Source organism: Halichoerus grypus, chromosome 1, assembly GCF_964656455.1.
Source record: "Halichoerus grypus chromosome 1, mHalGry1.hap1.1, whole genome shotgun sequence".
NCBI classification, from domain to species: domain Eukaryota; kingdom Metazoa; phylum Chordata; class Mammalia; order Carnivora; family Phocidae; genus Halichoerus; species Halichoerus grypus.
Window position 1 is genome coordinate 199,839,652 of NC_135712.1, and position 18,770 is coordinate 199,858,421.

The 18,770-nt window shown below is 50.6% G+C and overlaps 1 protein-coding gene across 6 annotated transcripts in view; it reads right to left on the minus strand.

Annotated features, from left to right (window-relative positions):
- The window catches only part of DHX30 (DExH-box helicase 30), a 29,295-nt gene extending 13,219 nt beyond the window's left edge, over positions 1 to 16,076 (minus strand). The window contains exons 1-4 of one of the 6 annotated variants that reach the window (XM_036078725.2): positions 15,950 to 16,076; positions 13,759 to 13,853; positions 11,600 to 11,654; positions 6,464 to 6,559 (exon numbers count right to left, since the gene is read on the minus strand). In XM_036078725.2, coding sequence (XP_035934618.1) covers positions 6,464 to 6,559; positions 11,600 to 11,627 — 124 coding nt within the window. In that variant the 5' untranslated portion in view covers positions 11,628 to 11,654; positions 13,759 to 13,853; positions 15,950 to 16,076. Of the gene's footprint in view, positions 1 to 1,301; positions 1,538 to 5,305; positions 5,335 to 6,463; positions 6,560 to 11,599; positions 11,655 to 13,758; positions 13,854 to 13,940; positions 13,988 to 15,439; positions 15,461 to 15,949 lie in introns of those variants that run through there. The other 5 variants (XM_078078684.1, XM_036078733.2, XM_036078742.2 and 2 more) reach the window with 5 other exon arrangements.
- Positions 16,077 to 18,770: the final 2,694 nt, after the last annotated feature.

Here is an 18,770-nt window from a genome sequence, read left to right on the forward strand (position 1 = left end):
CCTCGTAGAGCCAGATTATATGTAGGGACATTGATCAGGGATCTCCACAGCTGAGACACAGGAAATAAGCTATTCCTTCCCCAAGTTCAAGTGGAATCAAGTGGAGGCAGGATGCATCAGACACCCTGAGAAGTAGCTCACTTTTTTTCACTTGTACTTTGGATCGATCCCAGAATACAAATGGGTGAGATGTCCAACTAGAGGCAGCTTGTGCCAGACACAAGGCTCAGCCAGGCCTTGAAGAAGCCTGCTGGGAGCAGCTAAAAACAGAAATAAGGGCCCCAAAGCGCCAAAGTGGCCCTTCAAGAGATGCGGGGTCAGAGACTGGCAGAGGAGATGGGGAAACCTTTTCATTCTCCACCCACAGTCTCTGGTGTTATATTTGGCTTTAAACCAGCTCCAAAAAGACAAACTTTGTACACATGCCCCTGCACGCATCAGTCATAAATCACCCAGGGAGATTTTTCACCACAATGGCCACCCTGACCCCCAACAGGCACTTAAGAATGGTGGTGATGTTGGGGAAGCCTCTATTTTGACGAAGCTCCCCACAGGAGTCCTGATGTAACCCGAGTCCTGGGTTGAGACTGTTTCCCTGGAGCAGATGACTGTCAACTGGCCAAGAAGGAGGATTCTGACTCTGTCTCCCTCTAAAGAACTTACAAAGCAACTGAGACTCAAGCAGTTAAGGCTGGTATTTAAGTAGACTCAAAGGGCTTCCCACAGAGGGACCCAAAGTTAAGGAGCCCCCTAGACCCCCAGGCACAACAGATGCGCACTGGTCGCCCCTCCAGCTCTACAGGAACGGAGGAGGTTGGCTCTCTATCCGTGGTTGATGGGCAGGGATGCTCTCACCAGTCTCATTCCCCGCGCTATTCAGGAGACACAACGCTGGGAATCACTCTGTCTCTACCTCAAATCCTGAAGTACCAAGTGTAGTTTGGGCTCTTTTCCCACACTGGTGAGGGTGCGCTTACCCTTGATGCTCTAACCCTTGACCACCCATTCGGGCAGCACGTGGATGTTTTCCTGTTGTCCCCCACGCCCTCGAGGTCCCGTGCCTCTCACCTATTCTCGCCTGGTGCAGGCGCTCCGGTCCCCGAACCTCCGCGCCCGGGGTCCACTTGGGCCTGTGCCACACCGAGCTTTACAACAGCAGCGCTGCGGCCCGCCAGCGGCCGGCGGTCTCGGCCACTAGCGGAGAGGGGCCCCGGCCCGCCAGGCCCGACCCAGGCCCGCGCCCCCAGCTCTGCCAGCCCCGGCAGCCAAGGACGTCGCGGCGTGGCCGCCCCGACCCTCACCGTTCACCATGCTTCCGTCGCCTTCCCCGGGGCCGCTAGGGGCTACCCCTGCCTCGGCGGCCTCCTTTGTGCGATCGGGGTGGGCGCAGCCTGACGAGAGGCCGCGCGAGCGTCCCTGTCGCCCGGTGGCGCGGGGGCCCGGCGGTCGCAAGCGTGGAGAGACGCCGGCAGCCAGCGCCATGAGCCTCCTGGCGGCCGCCATCGCGCTCCCGCCGCCGCCCGCGGGCCCGGAGCCGGGAAGGGAAGGCCGGGAGGGCGGGAGCAGCGGCCCGCGCGCCCCCTGGCGGCCGGGAGGACCGGGGACGGGGGCCAGCCGAGGCGGTCCCAGCGCCCGGGTTCCTCAGCAGGGGCCTCCCGCGTCCTGGGCTTGTCACCTGGCGGGCAGCCTGGGACGGCTGGCACCCAGCTGAATTCACTGCCCCGGCAAAGCCAAACCCACAGACCCGTCGTCTGAATCGGGGGCAAGAAGACGAAAAGGGACTTTTTGGGAAAAGTTCAGGCCTTAGCTCAATCAACGTCCATCCAAGGAGATGAACTCCAGGTTCCCTCTAGGTCCCACCCATTGCTCATAAATACCTCTCACATGCCCTGGCAAATTGGCTTGCACTCCAGACGGAAGAGGGAGGATAACCACTAAACCAGGGCACCCCCATCTCATTTCATGGCTTACAAAGTAAACCTGATGAAGAATCCGGATCTGGGACAGGCAAGACCTCCTGAACATAAGCAGACCACTTTTAATTCCAGGGCTGGAGTCAAAGTTGAAAAAGACCAGACTTGGATAACGTGCCCAAGAACTGAGCTGGTCCAGCAGTGTGAATCTGAAGCTGCTGCTCCTTACTTGTTTGAAAGCCAAATGGGATTCTATTTCCAAACTACTATGCCTGGGTTCCAGCCAGGCTCGCTCCCCTTCTGCCTCGTATGGCATTGAGGAACAGAAATTTGGCTCAGCTGGGTTTAACAGAGTCTGCATGCTGGGGCAGCGACAGCAAGGGGCTTGGTTAGAGGCTGGCAGGGCAGCTGGGGATACACTGGGAGGGAGGGTTTGTTTGTGTGTTTGTTTTATAATTCTAGATCTGACTCTGAAGACTCCTGGAGAGCTTGTGAAAACACTGCTGGGAGCCACCCCCAAGTTTCTGACTCATTAGGTCTGGAGTGGAACCCAGGAATCTGCATTTTTAACAAGTTCCCAGATGATAATGAGACTGCTGGTCTGGGACCTCACTCAGAACTGCTGGCCTATGGCAAGAACATAGCCTATGAGTCCTAATACTTGGGCTTAGTCCAAGCTCTGTCACTTGCCAGCTGTGAACCTTGGGCAGTTTCATCAGTTGGGAAAATGAGGACATACTTGATCTCATTTGGTACAACTGTGGTCAGGATAAACTGGGAATGTCTGGAAGGCGGCTCTGCAGAGTGCTCTGTTAGAGAAGCCCCTCCACTGAGGTCTGAGACAACAGACCCGGGGCTGGATGCGGCAGCTTCAACTCCCACTCCTCTATTCCCTCCTCAGTGGGCTTTTAGCAGGAAAGGGGCAAAAGGGAAGGTGACCTTGGCGGCAGTGATCTGACCTCCCAAGGGGACACCACCATCCATATCACACGCCCTTATCCAGATCATCCACCTTGGGATGGTGAGACCCTTGTGATTTCACAATGGCTTTGACTTTGGCCAAGTGTCACTCTAATTGGCCAAAAGCCAAAGCATCCACCCAGCTTCAGGGTAGTTTTCAAGGACTGTTAGCAGCCCAAATTCCCTCAAAAGAATCTAGAAGCTTACCAAGCCTGATAATGGCATTAGGGGCTGAGGCCAAATTTTGAAAATGGTGGTGTCTGAAAGCTGAAGGAGACAAAAGCCTAGACAGAAAGCCCCCCCCACCCCCTCACCCCCCTGGAAAGCAGGGCCTGGGCCCATCATGGTGCTGCAGCAAGTCCTCAGTATAGCACTCTGTTCGACAGCCACTTAGTCAGGCTAAGGTCGGAATGCTCTGATTTTTTGGATCTGCTCCCAAAGGGGCCAAAGTGGAGGGATAGACACAAATCAAGACTGACCATGAGTTGTTAACTGGTCAAGCAGGGTGATAAGTACTTGGGGTTCACCATATTATTTTCTCTATTTTATTAAATGTATTTCGAACAGATGTCTGAAATTTTATGTTTAAAAAAAAAGCATCATGTGATGCCAACCAACTAGTTGATTCTCAGGGAGCTCCTTGACCCCCTTTCCTATTTCCTTTACTGCATTTGGGCTCTAACAGTTGGTATCACCTTGAGCAACTATTTCACTTCCACAAACCTCACTGCCTCTTATAAAATGAGGGCAACTCTTACACTGGATCTTAAAAACTTTCTGGTTTTGTGATCTTCTCCCCATTGGTCCAGCGCAGGGGTTGCCAAACTACAGCCTGCAGACCAAATCCACCCACTGCCAGTTTTTATAAATAAAGTTTTATTGGAACACAGCTCTGCTCATTGTTTGTGTATCATCACTGCTTTCACACTGCAATGGCACAGTGAAGGAGCTGCAAAAGAAACCATATGGCCCAGAAAGCCTAGAATATGTATTTTGTGACCCTTAAAGAAAGAAAGTTTGCCGACTCCTGCCTTAGAGAATTTTGAAGAAAGTTAGAAGGGCTCAGGTATGCCCTCTTCCTTTCCACCAATATTAAAGACTTCTCCTCCACTCTCCATTCTTTGGGGAGAGAAAGTTGACTCCTTTGCCTGTGAAAAGGAAGAAACTTTTGAAAAAAAAAAAAAAAAGAAATGTTTTACTGGCTCAGGGATCTCTCCATTCATTTCCCAATCAAGCACAACATCTGGTACTAAATGTGCTAAACAACAACATCAGGGAGTGTGGAATTAAAGTGTGAAGGATCTGCTGAATACACAAGAGGATGTTTTAGGACCCTAAACTTTAGAGGTCCCAGGAGAAAGGAACAAGAGGAAGCCCAAGATAGTCCAGACTTGGGGGAGACTGGAGAATTTCTGGGGGTGGGGGTAGTGAGAGGGAACATCTCAGTCAACATTCTGTCAGTGTCTTCAACCACAGTTAGATTTTGTGGATGGTCAAAATGGCAAGACATGGTCCCCTTGGCTGGCAACGAGAAAGGCAAAGGGATCTGCAGGAGCCAGGTGGCCACCCTGACCGCTCTATGCATCCTCAGGGCTTTTCTGTCCACATCCGTAAAGCCACAGGGTCCCTTGAGGTAAACCACCATACCAAGAAGAGGGGACACATGTGCATGAGGGAACGGACAGGAGGGACTAGTCCTAGGAAGGATCCTGCCAGAAGGGCTGTTATTCCACATTGCTTTCCGGTGCTCTAGGTCTCAGATCAGGGTGGGAGGGAAAGATCGACAGAAGAGGCTCTGAATTTCCTCACCCTTTACCAAGGAGGCCTTGGTAAGAGGCTGGCGGTAGAGTGGGGGGAGACTGGCAAAGGAGGTGAGAGTTTGTTCCAATTCCAAATCTGACTCTGATAGGCACTGTAACCTATTCAAGTGGCCACCATTTTGTGAGCGCAGTCTTCCTATCTGAACACCAGAGAGACTGTTTCTGCCACACACGCTTCCTTCTAAAGGCAGAGGCACCAGTGAAGTCACTAGGGAATCAGAAAGCATGGCAGAAAGGCCCAACAGTCATGTGTGCACTAAAAGGTCTGTTGCTTCTGGGATGAAGAAATGGAGGCAAGAACCCTTTTTAGGTTGAGAGAGAGAGAGAGAGAGAGAGAGAGGAGGCAAAGATGCATACACCCATGGATGCCTCCTGGAGGCGCAGCTGTGAGGAGACAATCAGGCTCGGGGGGGGCCGGGGGGGGCCCTGAGCTCCTCCAGGGAAGACAGTGCGGGGACTGTCCCCCACCAGGAGCGGCTGCCCCCCAAGTACAGCAGCCTTCTCCCCTGCATGTGCTCAAGGAGGCACTGCCTAGCCGTGCTGCCTGGTTCATCCCACCTAACCATCTTTAAGCTTAGCCAAAGCACATCTGACACTCTCAGAGCCACTCACCTGCCATGTTGGAAATGTTAACGTTCAGCCTTTTCGAGTTACAGGGCATTTTAAGAAAGAAAAAAAAAAGGGCAATCAACTCTTGTTTTGGCAACGGTAGGGGGGTGGCATTTCTTTAACACCTAAGTCAAATGGTCAGAGGGGCTGGAAGTCTCTCTTCCCATGCTGCTGTCTGCAGTCGGGGCCACTGCAGCAGGAAGGCATTGCGCGTGGACACGGCGTGGGAACAGGGCAGCAGCGTGGGCTGCTGAAACTGAGGTGCTCTGTGCTCCCCGACCCTCCCTGAACTCTTGACCTTCAAAGCACTTTACAGACAGAACCTAAAGTGGACATGCTGTCTCCACATGAGGCAAAGACTCTATGACCTAGAATAGTGTTCTTCCGCTAGGCAACTGGCATCGGGGTGTGAACAGACAGCCAACGGGGCAAGAGGGGCGGCTGTCGGAGGACAAACAAGAAGCCACCAGGAGCACTGGTCTTAGCAGACCTGGAAAAGATCTAAGTCTGAGGGAGGAGCGGAGACACTCACAGGCAGCGATGCTTCCCTGGGTCCCATTACTGGCCCCATCCCTGGGTACCAGTGGAACCTGAGGGGAGCAATCACCTGGCCGGGTGCTCTGACATCCTCCCCAATCACAAGGAGAGCCTACCCTGCCAAATGGACTGAGAGACAGATTTTAATGTCAGTAAAGTGCTTTGAGGAGCTGGGGGGGAGGCGGAGGTGAGGAGGGGATCTGCCAGGCAGCCCCAGAGCCTCCAAGATGGAGGACACGGGGCATGGCGAGGGTTCTCGGTTCTGGCCCTGCTACAGGCACCCTGTGCTTTCTGAACCGCCCGAGCCAGGGACCGCCTAGAAGATCCAAGCCCTGCAGATTCTGGTGCTGGTGCTGAACCCCCAGACTGAGCCTAGGCTGTATGCCTGGTCACACGAGGAAGCCCGAGGAGACCACGGGGTCTAAGCCAGGGGGCCAAGGATCATAAAATAACCCAGACCTTTCCAAATGATCTCTCCCTGAGGGTTCCAACAGCTCCGCCAGCCCCACTCCTCCTCTCTTGCTTTCCAGAGGACCGTGACCCTGGCACCCGGGCTCCCACTGCCACCCGCCTCCCCACAGACCCTGGACCAAGCTGATGCTGGAGGCAAGGCTCCTCCCTTACCTCGAGAGATGGTCCCTCCAGGGGCAGGGTTGACACACATGGGTGGAAGGCGGGGTGGGGGAAGTTTGCACTGACGCTGCCTGTGCTGGGCCCGATCTGGGGAAAGAGAGAGGGCATCAAGGTGGCATGTTCTCACACCTCACAGTTACAGACCCCTGGCCTGACTCACCCCAGAGTGACTGGGAGGAGCTCTGGGCAGCAGGGCTGCCGGATGGTACGTGCAGCCAGTCACAGGCTCTGAGAAACAGTCCCACAAATCCCACACAGAAAGAAGGCAATTGTCTTACGTAGATGGGATACGCAACAAATTTGTAGAGATCCCTTCCTGACTCTCAAAACAGCCCTCAAACTATCCCTGTTCCCTGAGCCACCTTGGGGGAGTCAAACACCCATCCCACTTCCTTCTCTATAGTCGTGAGTGGTGAGGATCAAACAAGAAAACAGTTGAAAACTGGAAAACCATGGTACCATGTAAATCCCCTTGTCTGTCTTCTGCTTATGGTAGCTATCCCTGGGTCTGCTCTTGGTTCCCAGATGGCCATTTTAGCGACCAGGTCTCAAATTACTCTGTCCCTCTAAGAAATGGGCAAGAAAAGGACCAACTGACTGTTGGGGTCCTCCCTAAGCCAAGACCAGCCTTCTCTATCTTTATAGAAGTCAATGGTTTGCCATTCCAAATACTTCCATTCATTTGGAGACTAAATACTACTTATCAGTGACCCATAAAGTATGTTTTTAAGAAGTTCCAAAACTTTGATATGCATGAACATCACTTTTGCACGGGAAGGTGGGATTGTACAAGAAGTAAGGTTCACATGTCGAACACCACCTACGTGGTGAAGACATCAGCGAATCACTGGGTCTGGGGGGGGAGGTACATGAGCTCTCTGCTCTCTTTGCCCCACTGGTTTCAATATGATAAACGGGGCAGGAGAGGAACAGGGAGAGACACCCACCCACACGACACACTTGAGCAACATTCTGTTCTGCTACCATCATGTCCATTTCCATAATGCAAATTGGCTCATATGTAATTGGTACATGAGGAAATGATATCAGTAAAACATGAGAACCCTCAGGTCAAATGTGATTTTTCTAAAGCAAGGGAACTGAAACAGCAAAGATAGAATTATAATTTTCAAGAAGAAAATAAAAGACCCTTTTATATATATGTGTACGTACATATATATAACACGCAGTCCCTGCAGCGAGGTCCTCCTCCCCCACACTACCAGCTGCACGCGCACCTTCTTGGCAGCCCCACAGGCTCAGAGCCCCCTGCCCCCCGCGCGGCCTCGGCACTGCCAGCTCTGTGCCCGTGGGAACACGCCCTGCACATGTTTAGCATTACACTGCGCCGCCAGTCTCGGCTGTCCACAGCATCCTCCCAGGCGACAGCGACTGCCGTCGGCACACTCGGGCCATCTAGCTGCGCTGTACTGCCTCGGCTCTGTTTCTCCCACGAGCCCTCTTATGATACGAGAGGGGTGTGATTCTGCAGAAAACACGTCCAGCGTTACGGCAGAAATGCCTGTAGGGTCCTCCGGAACAAAGTGCCTAGGATCAAGGTTTATCTTGAAACTAAGGTGGAAAATGACCAGCTCAACCTCGCCAGTCCTGTTTGAGAAGGGCTCTCATTCATAACTAGGGATGCTGGATTGAAAAAAAAAGAAATAAATGATTTGGGGCACCTGGTGGCTCAGTCATTAAGCATCTGCCTTCGGCTCAGGTCATGATCCCAGGGTCCTGGGATCGAGCCCCACATCAGGCTCCCTGCTCGGCGGGAAGCCTGCTTCTCCCTCTCCCACTCCCCCTGCTTGTGTTCCCTCTCTCGCTGTGTCTCTCTCTGCCAAATAAATAAATAAATAAATCTTTAAAAAAAAAAAAAAGAAAGAAATGATTTGATGATTATCTGTTTCCTTAAGCATTTTCAGTAACTGGGAGGGGGAGAAGTGAGCCCTCTTCTGACCATGGAGCTGGAGGAAAATGGCACATTCTTGCTGTTGATCTAGTGTTTTTCCAAGTTTTGTGCTGACTGTAGAAGACTCAGCTTGCTCTCTGTGGCCTGATCCTGATGGCATTACCTCCGAGAGACAAGAAACTTGTGTTAAGAAGCCAGCAAAGGCAGTAACAGGCCACTTACCAGGCACACGAGCGCGCTAGTTGGGCGGGGCGGGCTGCTCCGCTGAATTACGTAAGAGGAAAGATGGCAGCCACAGACCCAGCGGGCCACGGTCCACAAAGCTGCAGGGAACTGCTCTAGCTCGTACCTTCAGAAGCATCCGGTGGCCCGCCCCACTGAGACTCTAAGCGCCGGAGTGCAAGAAAGCATCTCTGACACAGAGCTGTCTCCACACCAGTGTCTCCCACACAGGTGCTCACTCGCGCAGCCGCACAGCACGCCGCACGCTAAGGCCAGGCTGTCACTCTCTGGCAAAACACCAGCTGCAGGGATGCACCCCAGAGAGATCCATCTACTCACATTTAGCAAGGGCCTGCCGATTTAAGACTAAGGGCTGGAGACAGACCACAGCCAAGTGCTTTTCCTATATCACCTCTAATCTTCGTTATACCTCTGAGTATAGGGGCTGGGGAACGGGATCAGGTAAGTTAATACCTTGCTAGTGTTAATGGGGATGAGATATGAACCCCAGAGAGTCTGACTCAAGCTTGACACCATGTGACATTTCCCCTCAGGATTCATGACACCTTAGGGAGCTCATAATCTCATCATGAGGAGCAAAGAAACATAAAAACTAGATAAGAGATAAAGAACAGTCCTATAGGACAATAAAAATGTCACAAGGCCACACATGACCAATTGCTGAGGTCATGGTGCAAACCACAAGTGATACTAGCATTCAGAAGACAGGAAAGGGCATTGAGCCTTATAGTCAGAAAAGAAAAGGTAGGTTTGCCTGAAGGAAAGTATTCAAGGCAGTAAATTCTTTCTGATTAACGGTTTTCCCTGAGACCTTCAAGCATAAGATGGGTGTTGGTAAGAATATAACACTTACCTGTGTGGAAAGCAAGGCCCCAAATCAGACTATGTCTGATTATTATGTCCTGAAGCTACTTAATACCACAGATTGTGAATCTACCAGGTGTCAGGCCCTGTTCTAAGCTCTTTATATGTATTAACTCATCTGATCCTTAGAACAACCCTGTAAGGCAGGTACTAAGATCCGGCCTACTTACATCATGAGGAAATGAAGGCACAGAGGCCCAATCACCTGCCTCCAGCCTTGGCCAGCAAGGGTGCAGGAGTATGATGTGAACCAGGCATCTGGCTTCAGAATTTTTGCACAGTGAGGCTATGTTGACTCCCATGAAACTGAATGCTAACAACATCACCCCTGACGAAAAGCCTCTCGAACAAATCAATCCCCAGCCTAGAAAGAAAATCACAAATGCTCTAAAGGAATTTTGCCACAACTCTCTCCGCTGGTACCATCTCCCTATCACGTGGGAGTGAAATAACACAGAAAAAAGGAGGATTATGATTTTTACTGGGCTCTCCATCTCTTTACAAAATCAGTGCTGTTCATTCAGACACTCCCACCATGAGAGAACCTATTTTCATCCAACTTTCACAAGTGGGTGGACAACAAAGCCCACTGATTAATAAGTAAACACGAAGTGTACTTAATTTTCAGCTCAAAATATGCTGTTTGCACTAATCTCAAACCCAATATTTCCAGTCAGTTAACCAATGAAACCAGGACGATAGAGATTAATTTTTTCACGCATTATGAAAACAGAGTGGCTAAAAACAAACAAGGAGGGGGCGCCTGAGTGGCTCAGTCAGTTAAGCATCTGCCTTCAGCTCAGGTCATGATCACAGGGTCCTGGGATCGAGCCCCACCATCGGGCTCCCTGCTCAGCGGGGAGCCTGCTTCTCCCTCTCCCTCTGCTGCTCTCCCCTGCTTCTGCTCTCTCCTCTCTCTCTGTCTAATAAATAATATCTTTAAAAAACAAACAAACAAATAAGGAGGCAGGAAGAGGCTGTTCTGAGTGCCCTGGTACATCCAGCCCTCCTTCTGACCCCATTCAACAGGACACCACTCAGCCAAGGTTTTCCAGGCCTCTAGGAACATAAGTGGGAGAGGAGCCACCATGGGGAGGAAGACCTTTTTTCTTTTTTTTTTTGGTAGGCTCCATACCCTGTGGGGAACCCAACATGGGGCTCAAACTCACCACCCTCAGATCAAGAGTCACATGCTCTACTGACTGAGCCAGCCCGAGGCCCCCAGGGGAGGACCTTTTAAATCAGCGGTTATGGAAGGTCTATTATGGTTCTCACTGATTTGTAAAATATGCTCAGAAAGGAGTCTCACAGTCACCATCAACACAGGTAACAGGCCTGTTACTCACTGGTCCCTTAGAGGAGGAAAGTCATGCTCCTAAGATACGCGAAGCCCTCTGGAATGTGGTCCTTGAAGGCTTCCCCAGCTATAGCTTACAGCTCCGTGTAAGCAGGAATGAATGCTACCCTACGGCCCAGCCATGGCTCAATTCTGCCATTGCTTACACAATCCTCTGACCCCAGCTGCCGGAGAGCACGGGTTCCAAAATTTGCCACAGTTTCTATGACCACTAATATAGCAATGACTCAATCCACCTTCCCCAGCGTTTGCTGAGGCCTACCCCGTGCAGAAGGCTGTGCCAGGTGTCACAGATGATAAAGGAGCACGACAGGCCCTGGCTTCAGGGAGCTTCTAGTCTAGAGATACGACAATTAGTTCAGAACAGACTAAGTGCAAGAAAGTACAGACACGGTGCTGAGGAAAATCAGAGAGAGGGGAGAGACTGCCTTTGGCTGATAGAATCAGGAATGGTTCATGGAGGAAATGGGGTAAAACACTGACTTAGAAAAACAGATGGGAATCCAATGAGCAGCGAGTACATGTGAGAGGATATTCAGAGGGAGGGGCAGCAAACAAACAGAGGGACTCGGCCAAGGAGTCAGCCCCAGGTCGTAAGCACCGTGCAAGGGGAAGGCAGAGAAAGGACTCTGGTAAGTCATGCAAAGAAGGGGTCTAAGGGCTCCACAATGGTAAGGGATCTCCGCAGCTCTCACAGCTGCCCATCACACGGAGGGAGGGCATGAGGTCACAAGCACAGCTCCGTTCTTACCTTTTCTGAATGAGTCCAGGCTGAACATTTCTGGCCAGGAGGGAAGGCTGGAATCCTAAAAAGGAGGGTCGAGAGGCAATGGTTACTATTCTTGGTCCAGGATCCCACAGAGAAGACTTCAATAACACAGACAGCGCTGTCCAGAAGGCGAGAAAAATGAAGCTTTTCACTAATGAGCCCCAACTGCTGCTCCCAGTCGTAAGGATGGAAGGGCCAACTATGGCTTTATTACATGGCTTTGTTTCTTTCTCATTGAGAGCTTTCTTCTTTTTTCTGTCCTAAACTCCCTGAACCCTGCTCTACAGAACGAAATACATTTCATCCGGAGAGACATATTTCCACCTCATCACAATACTTGCAATTTTCCTGGGACTTCTGGGAAGAAAGGAAATTCTAAATGGACCCCTTTTCTCATGTGGCAGCAGCGAGCGGGACTGATGACTACCCTATGGACAAACTAGTTTACGGGGCTTTCACAAAACCCAGTCAAGCCCCTAGAGATGGGACTTGACGGCAGTATCAAAGAGTAACTGTATCGTAATTCAAAATAAAAAGCTTTTCATGGTGGAGTCTATTAAATAACAAATATTAAGTTAAAGTTCAACTGTTGGAAAAAAGTTTTGGTACATTTTGTTCATTTAACTGAGGAGTATACCTAGAACCTTAAAACATACACACACGCAGAGATAAGTAACACCTCTGGCTTAATGATTTTGTTTAAAAAAAAAAACCACTCAAGCTCACTTATAGATGTTTTTAAGAATGTAGTAGTATTCCTGTGTTGGTGCAGTAACCTTATGTGGCCTCAGTTTAAAAACATCTACACACTGTGGGGCGCCTGGGTGGCTCAGTCGGTTAAGCATCTGTCTTCGGCTCAGGTCATGATCTCAGGGTCCTGGGATCAAGCCCCACGTTGGGTTCCCTGCTCCGTGGGGAATCTGCTCCTCCCTTTCCTTCTGCCCCTCCTCCTGCTCATGCTCTCTCTCAAATAAATAAATAAAATCTTTTTAAAAACTTAAAAAATTAAAAAACAAAAACATCTACACAATGTTTTAGCAAACCAGGATAATGTCCAATATTACAAGGAGTCTAATAGGGCCTATACTCCTGCTCCTGACTGCTTTTCCATCTAATTCTCAAATGGCGGGGAGATGGAGGTGGAGGGATGACCTGGGGCCGAATCTTTCAGGTCCATAGCAGGTCTGCCCTGATGGCCTCCTCTCCCCCAGGGATGCCAGAAATTTCAGCCAATAGGATATGGTAGCTCAGAGGGAAAACTTCAATACAATATCAACAATGATACAATTCATTTTAAGAAGTTATATTCTATAGACTCCTTCTTTCCAAATTTTTAAAAAAAGGGTATAATTTGAGATTCTAATCTTAAAGAAAAACTGAATACTATAAAATCTAAACCATCTGGGGCGCCTGGGTGGCTCAGTCGGTTAAGCGTCTGCCTTTGGCTCAGGTCATGATCCCAGGGTCCTGGGATCGAGTCCCACATCAGGCTCCCTGCTCTGCGGGAAGCCTGATTCTCCCTCTCCCCCTCCCCCTGCTTGTGTTCCCTCTCTCACTGTGTCTCTCTCTGTCAAATAAATAAATAAAATCTTAAAAAAAAAAAAATCTAAACCATCTAAGTGATTATTATTTGAGAGACAATACTTTCTTGCTAAGAAAGAGTAAATTAATTTGCTTGTAAACAGACTGCTCTGCTTTTAAAAAGTCCCCGACCCTCTCCAAGGCTCACATAACACTATCTTTTCCTGTATCAGTCTAAAAGATATGTATGATATTCAAGATAGGATGTTTTAGAGATATTTCACTGAGCTCTAGAACATTTCATAGAGACTGAAAAGAAAGCTGAGTTCCCTGAAATATAATTATGTTGGAAACTTTTATGATTCAGTGTTTCTCTTAAATAATTCAAAGATAAGTAAAATAATATTATGTCAAGAGTTCTTGCATAATGAAACACCACTTAAGTCCAGGTAGAGTCACTATGGGATGATTCAAGGACAGAGAGATTCCATAATGACTAATTAAAAATCATACCCTTCTTCCAAGACAGCCACAAATGGATTTAATACGTGCCTTTGCTTTACAGCGTGGCTAAGCATGAGGTCCGCCACTGTTCTGTGTGCATGGCTAAATCAACTTACCTTACACGAGCAGTGACAGTCTCAGATTTTGTAGGCTTTTGAACTGGAGCTGAATTCTCTCCTTGCTATTCCTCATCACGAGGCTGGGCCTCCTCCTAGAAAATACAAGGCTGGGTCACTAAAGTGACGGGCCCCACAGGGAAAATAAAGTTGTTGCAGACCACTGAAATCCATTTACTAACTCTAACAACAAGGACAAGTTTTGTTAATGGCATGAAGCACACACTGGACACACTGGCCTCACTTCAGGACCCGCCATGACAGACTCACGACCCATCAAACTGTGAGCTGCCCTACACCGACACCTGTAAGATACCAAGAAAAAGATGTCATGGTAAAGAGGGGCTTGTAGCCCTGGGCGCCTGGGTGGCTCAGTTGGTTAAGCGACTGCCTTCGGCTCAGGTCATGATCCTGGAGTCCCTGGATCGAGTCCCGCATCGGGCTCCCTGCTCGGCAGGGAGCCTGCTTCTCCCTCTGACCCTCCCCCTTCTCATGTGCTCTCTCTCTCATTCTCTCTGTCTCAAATAAATAAATAAAATCTTTAAAAAAAAAAAAAAAGAGGGGCTTGTAGCCCTGAAAGCATTTTCTCCAAGCCCAGAGCAAAACCGGCTTCAGTTCTGAGTTCTAATCCCATAATGACTCTAATATGACCCTATCTAAGGTAGATAAAGAAGCTCTTCCAGATTAGGAAAGTAACAACTAAATGTTGAATGCCATTTTTATAGTTCACAAAGTACTTCCATAGACTTTATAGCACTTAATCTATGCAACGAACCAGGGAGATTGAAATTATATTTCCCAGAGAAGGAAATTGAGGCAGATTTTCCCAGAGAAAGTCATACAACTTGTCCAAGACCCCATAGCTGACTCAGGACAGAATGGAAGTCTGCAGCTTAGGTACTGGACTCCAAAGCTTTCCATGCTTATATTACACTATCTTTCTTATTTCCATGATACTATGCTGTTGCCTAGATGTCCCATGGTTCATTCCTGGAAATAATATTTTAGAGTGATACAAAGGTTGAAAGGGGCAAGATGGATCCAACTGATAAACTTTGGACCATGGCTACATAATTTAAAACACTTGGAGAATAAATATCTTTTGGAGGTAAAACGACAACCTACACAGGTAAAAAAAAAAAAAAAAAAATGCAGCAAAGGATGTATTTCCTGCATCTTAAACAGCTCTACAAATAAAGAGCACTATCATAAACTCCATCAGGAAAAGAGGCCTCCCTCCTGGAAACTCCAACACTCCAAGATTTAAGTGTAAATTGTGAGATACAGTCAAGACCCACAATGACAGGGGTTTCATTGCTTTCAAAGAAACTGCAAGGGAAACCATCAGATATTGTCTCCTTTCCCTCTGGCCAGTAAGTTGCAACCGAAAACAGTTTGAGAGTGCACCTGGCCACTGCAGTCCACCTGCTACAGTGTATGGCAAGCCCCTGTGGATTGGGGCTGCAAAGTGGGACAATCTCTGTCTTGCAACATCACAATTAAGGTGACCAATGTTGCTACACGAGGACTAGCTAGACAGCATGCTGACGCCATACTCCGGGCTTGGGGGTTCTGAGGACCCCTGGGACTCCAGTTCACTGCAAACAAAGGACCCAACATGCATTAGGTCTTCCCCTGCGAAATGGGGCAAGTCACCACCAGCAAACAAAGAACACCTCACCCCTTGGCCTCCCCCAGTGACAAGGTCGGTGCAAAAAGGGGCAAACCAGGGGGGCCAGAATGCACCAGGCCTCCCTTTGGACGAACGGTCCAGGCGGCACGGGGCACAGACAAAGGTCCCGGGGCACTCCGGGGGCTTCCTCCAGGCCCTGCCTCGGGGAACCGAGCATCCCCTGAGGCGGAGGCGTCGTTGCGCCAATGAAGCGGCCTCTCCCGCGGTTCCCGCGGAGCCCCTGGCTACCAGGCCCGCCCCGGCGGACCGGCCTGGCCCCCGCCCCCGCCCAGGCTCCATGGCAACGGCAGGCCGAGGCCTGGCTGCCCACGGCTCGGCCGGGCCGGCTTCGCGGGCAGGCCTAGGATGCCCGGCCTGCTCCTCGGGCCCGCCCGCTTCTCCGCCCCACTCTCCGCCAAGCCGGCGGTCGGACCCGGGCCCCTCCTCGCGCCGACCACCCCCGGCCGCGGCAAGCTCCTCAAGAGGACACGAAAGGGGAGAATAAAAAGCCCAATTCACCTGTTGTTACAGATGTGAAACAAGCCTCGGTGCACCGCGCATGAGCCGCGGGCCCCCCCAACCACGGCCGGACTACAACTCCCACCAGCGGCGGCGCGGCCCCTTCCGGGTCCCGTGGCGGAAGTCCCGCCGGCCGCCCCGGCGCTCCCCGCCCCGCCTCCTGCGCCAACGCCGCGTCTGAGCGGGTCTCCAGCGGGTCCCCCACACGGGGCTCACAGGGGCCTCCCAGGGCTCATGCCGCTGGGCGGCCAACCCGCGGCGAGACCCCGGCGCTGGGCCCAATGGGGGGTGGCCGCGGCGGGCGCAGGCGGGACTTCCGGCAGAGCGGCCGAGGGGGTGGGCGCGCGGGCTGCTGTGGGGCCGCCGAGGGAGCGGGACTGGGCTGCCGGGGCCGGGGCCTCACACCGCGCCCCCTCGCAGCGCCTCAGCATCCGGCAGTGTGAGAGCGGGAGGGCCCTCGCATCCTCTGCGCCCCCGCCCCGCGGCCCCCGGCCAGTCAGGGCTGAGCCGGGAACGAAATCCTGCTCGGGCTCCGGACCTGCACCCGCCTTCCCCGCCACAGCCCGTTGCCACGCCTCTTCTCCTCTCCATCTCTCCTCCGATCTTCTGTTGCTTTAGGGAGGTGAGAATTTCTGCCTCACGACGTTGTTAGGAGGAGACCGGCGCGATGGCACGTTGTAAACTGTACAACGCTGGGGAAAGGACAAGGTGGCACTTGCTGGTCCGAATGCCGCTGGGCGGCTCTGGAGGTCTCGCCCCCGCCCCCGGCCTCCGAAGTGAGCAAGGAGCATTGTCCCTGTCACATGCTGCGGTCCTCTAGATGAGGCTCCTGTGGGAGTTCGGTGGCATCCAACTTCAAAAGGAGAGAACTCAGACGGGATTGCTCTGAGGCTGGGTCAAGATTTTACAGCTGGAACGACCTAGAACATGCTTTTAAGACGTGGCCTTTCAGGATATATGAAGAATTTTGCCATATCCCGTCTTTTTTGTCCAAGCAATTAAATGCAACAAGTATTTTTTTTCTCTCTCTCTACATTGGACAGAAGGGTGGGGGAGGTGAGCGTGGAGCATCATCCACTCATTCAAATAATTATTACCTTTTCTGAGCAGGGCATGGTGCGGGGCTATGGTGTGTGGGAAATGATCCCTGTACAGATATTTGAGTGAACTGTATAGCAATTGATATAAGCAGGTTTTGAGGATACAACAACCTGCCCTCGAGGGGCTTAGGGCATGGTAGACAAGATGAGAACATCGTGTGGGGCAAAAAGAAAGTGATAAATGCTGGGGAGGAGATATCAAGTGTTAGAGGATTGAGAGAAAGGAAAATCAAGGAGAAGGAACCACAGAAGCAAAGACACCAGTGGAACAAAAGGCAACTTCTAAGAATATGCAGTAGCTTGGTGTGACCAGAGGGTTGGATATGTGTACCAGCTTTAGAGGCGATGAACAAAAAAGTATAGCGGGGAATGCTATGCTAAGGGATGTTAACTTTATTTGTACACAATTATCTTTCTAAGATACTATTTTTACAGTTCTAAGTAGGAAAGAACCATCGGATTTCAGGAAGGTTATTCTAAAAGTATGAGGGTAAAATAGAAGTGAGGGTACTAGTGAGATGAGGAGGTACCGAGGGATTCAGCTGTGCTCAGGAGTGAAAAAGGCAAGAAAGAGGTATGACAGGGTGATGGTAAAGCGCCAGGCTGACCCCTGGCCACAGGTGTGTGGAAAGGTGACTGAGGTCTGTGCCGGGGGACTGGAAGGATTGCGCACCGTTACCATAATGAAGGGACAGGGCAGTCGGGGATGATGGATTCCACTTCATACAGATTATGTTTGAAATGCTGTTGGGAACATTAAGTGATGAACATGCCCCTACTGCAAAAGATGTCCTGACAGAATGAGAAAAGCAGGTAAACAAGTCTTAAGACCTAGGGGAAACCTTGCAAAAGAGGCACAAGTGGAACATTCATAGTGCTTTTCCTTGCTGCAGATTTTCCATTTTTAGTTTTCTTTCTGAAGGACCTTTCCTTGAGCTATTCTTTTTTTTTTTTTAATATTTTATTTATTTATCTGATAGAGAGAGACACAGTGAGAGAGGGAACACAAGCCGGGGCAGTGGGAGAGGGAGAAGCAGGCTTCCCGCTGAGCAGGGAGCCCGATGGCGGGGCTCAATCCCAGGATCCCAGGATCATGACCTGAGCCGAGACGCTTAACGACTGAGCCACCCAGGCACCGCTCCTTAACTATTCTTAATGAATGGCTGTATTTGGTGAAGTTGATAAAGTGATCCACTTTATAAGATAAGGTGAGTGCCAATGAGTGTCTTTTTCCCTCTCCCATATATTTCCCCTCTTGTTTCCTGCTCATTTTCTTATCACTACCTTATTTTCCTGAGTCCAATCCCTAGACTTCATTCTTTGCTAATATCTCTATCTAGAAACTCCGCTTCCTCAGACCATGTAAGGCCCTCTAACAGTTTCTTCCCCATGTCGTAGCACCCAAGGTATATCTTTGATCTGTCTTCCCCAACTAGAACGCCAGCCTCTTGGAGTTATATTTGGGTCCCAATGCCAGGTAAGTGCTCCAAGGAGTGTTTGTTTTTTTTAAAGATTTTATTTATTTATTTGACAGAGACACAGCGAGAGAGGGAACACAAGCAGGGGGAGTGGGAGAGGGAGAAGCAGGCTTCCCGCGGAGCAGGGAGCCCGATGCGGGCCTCGATCCCAGGACCCTGGGATCATGACCTGAGCCGAAGGCAGAAGCTTAACGACTGAGCCACCCAGGCGCCCCTACAAGGAGTGTTTGGATAATGGCTTTC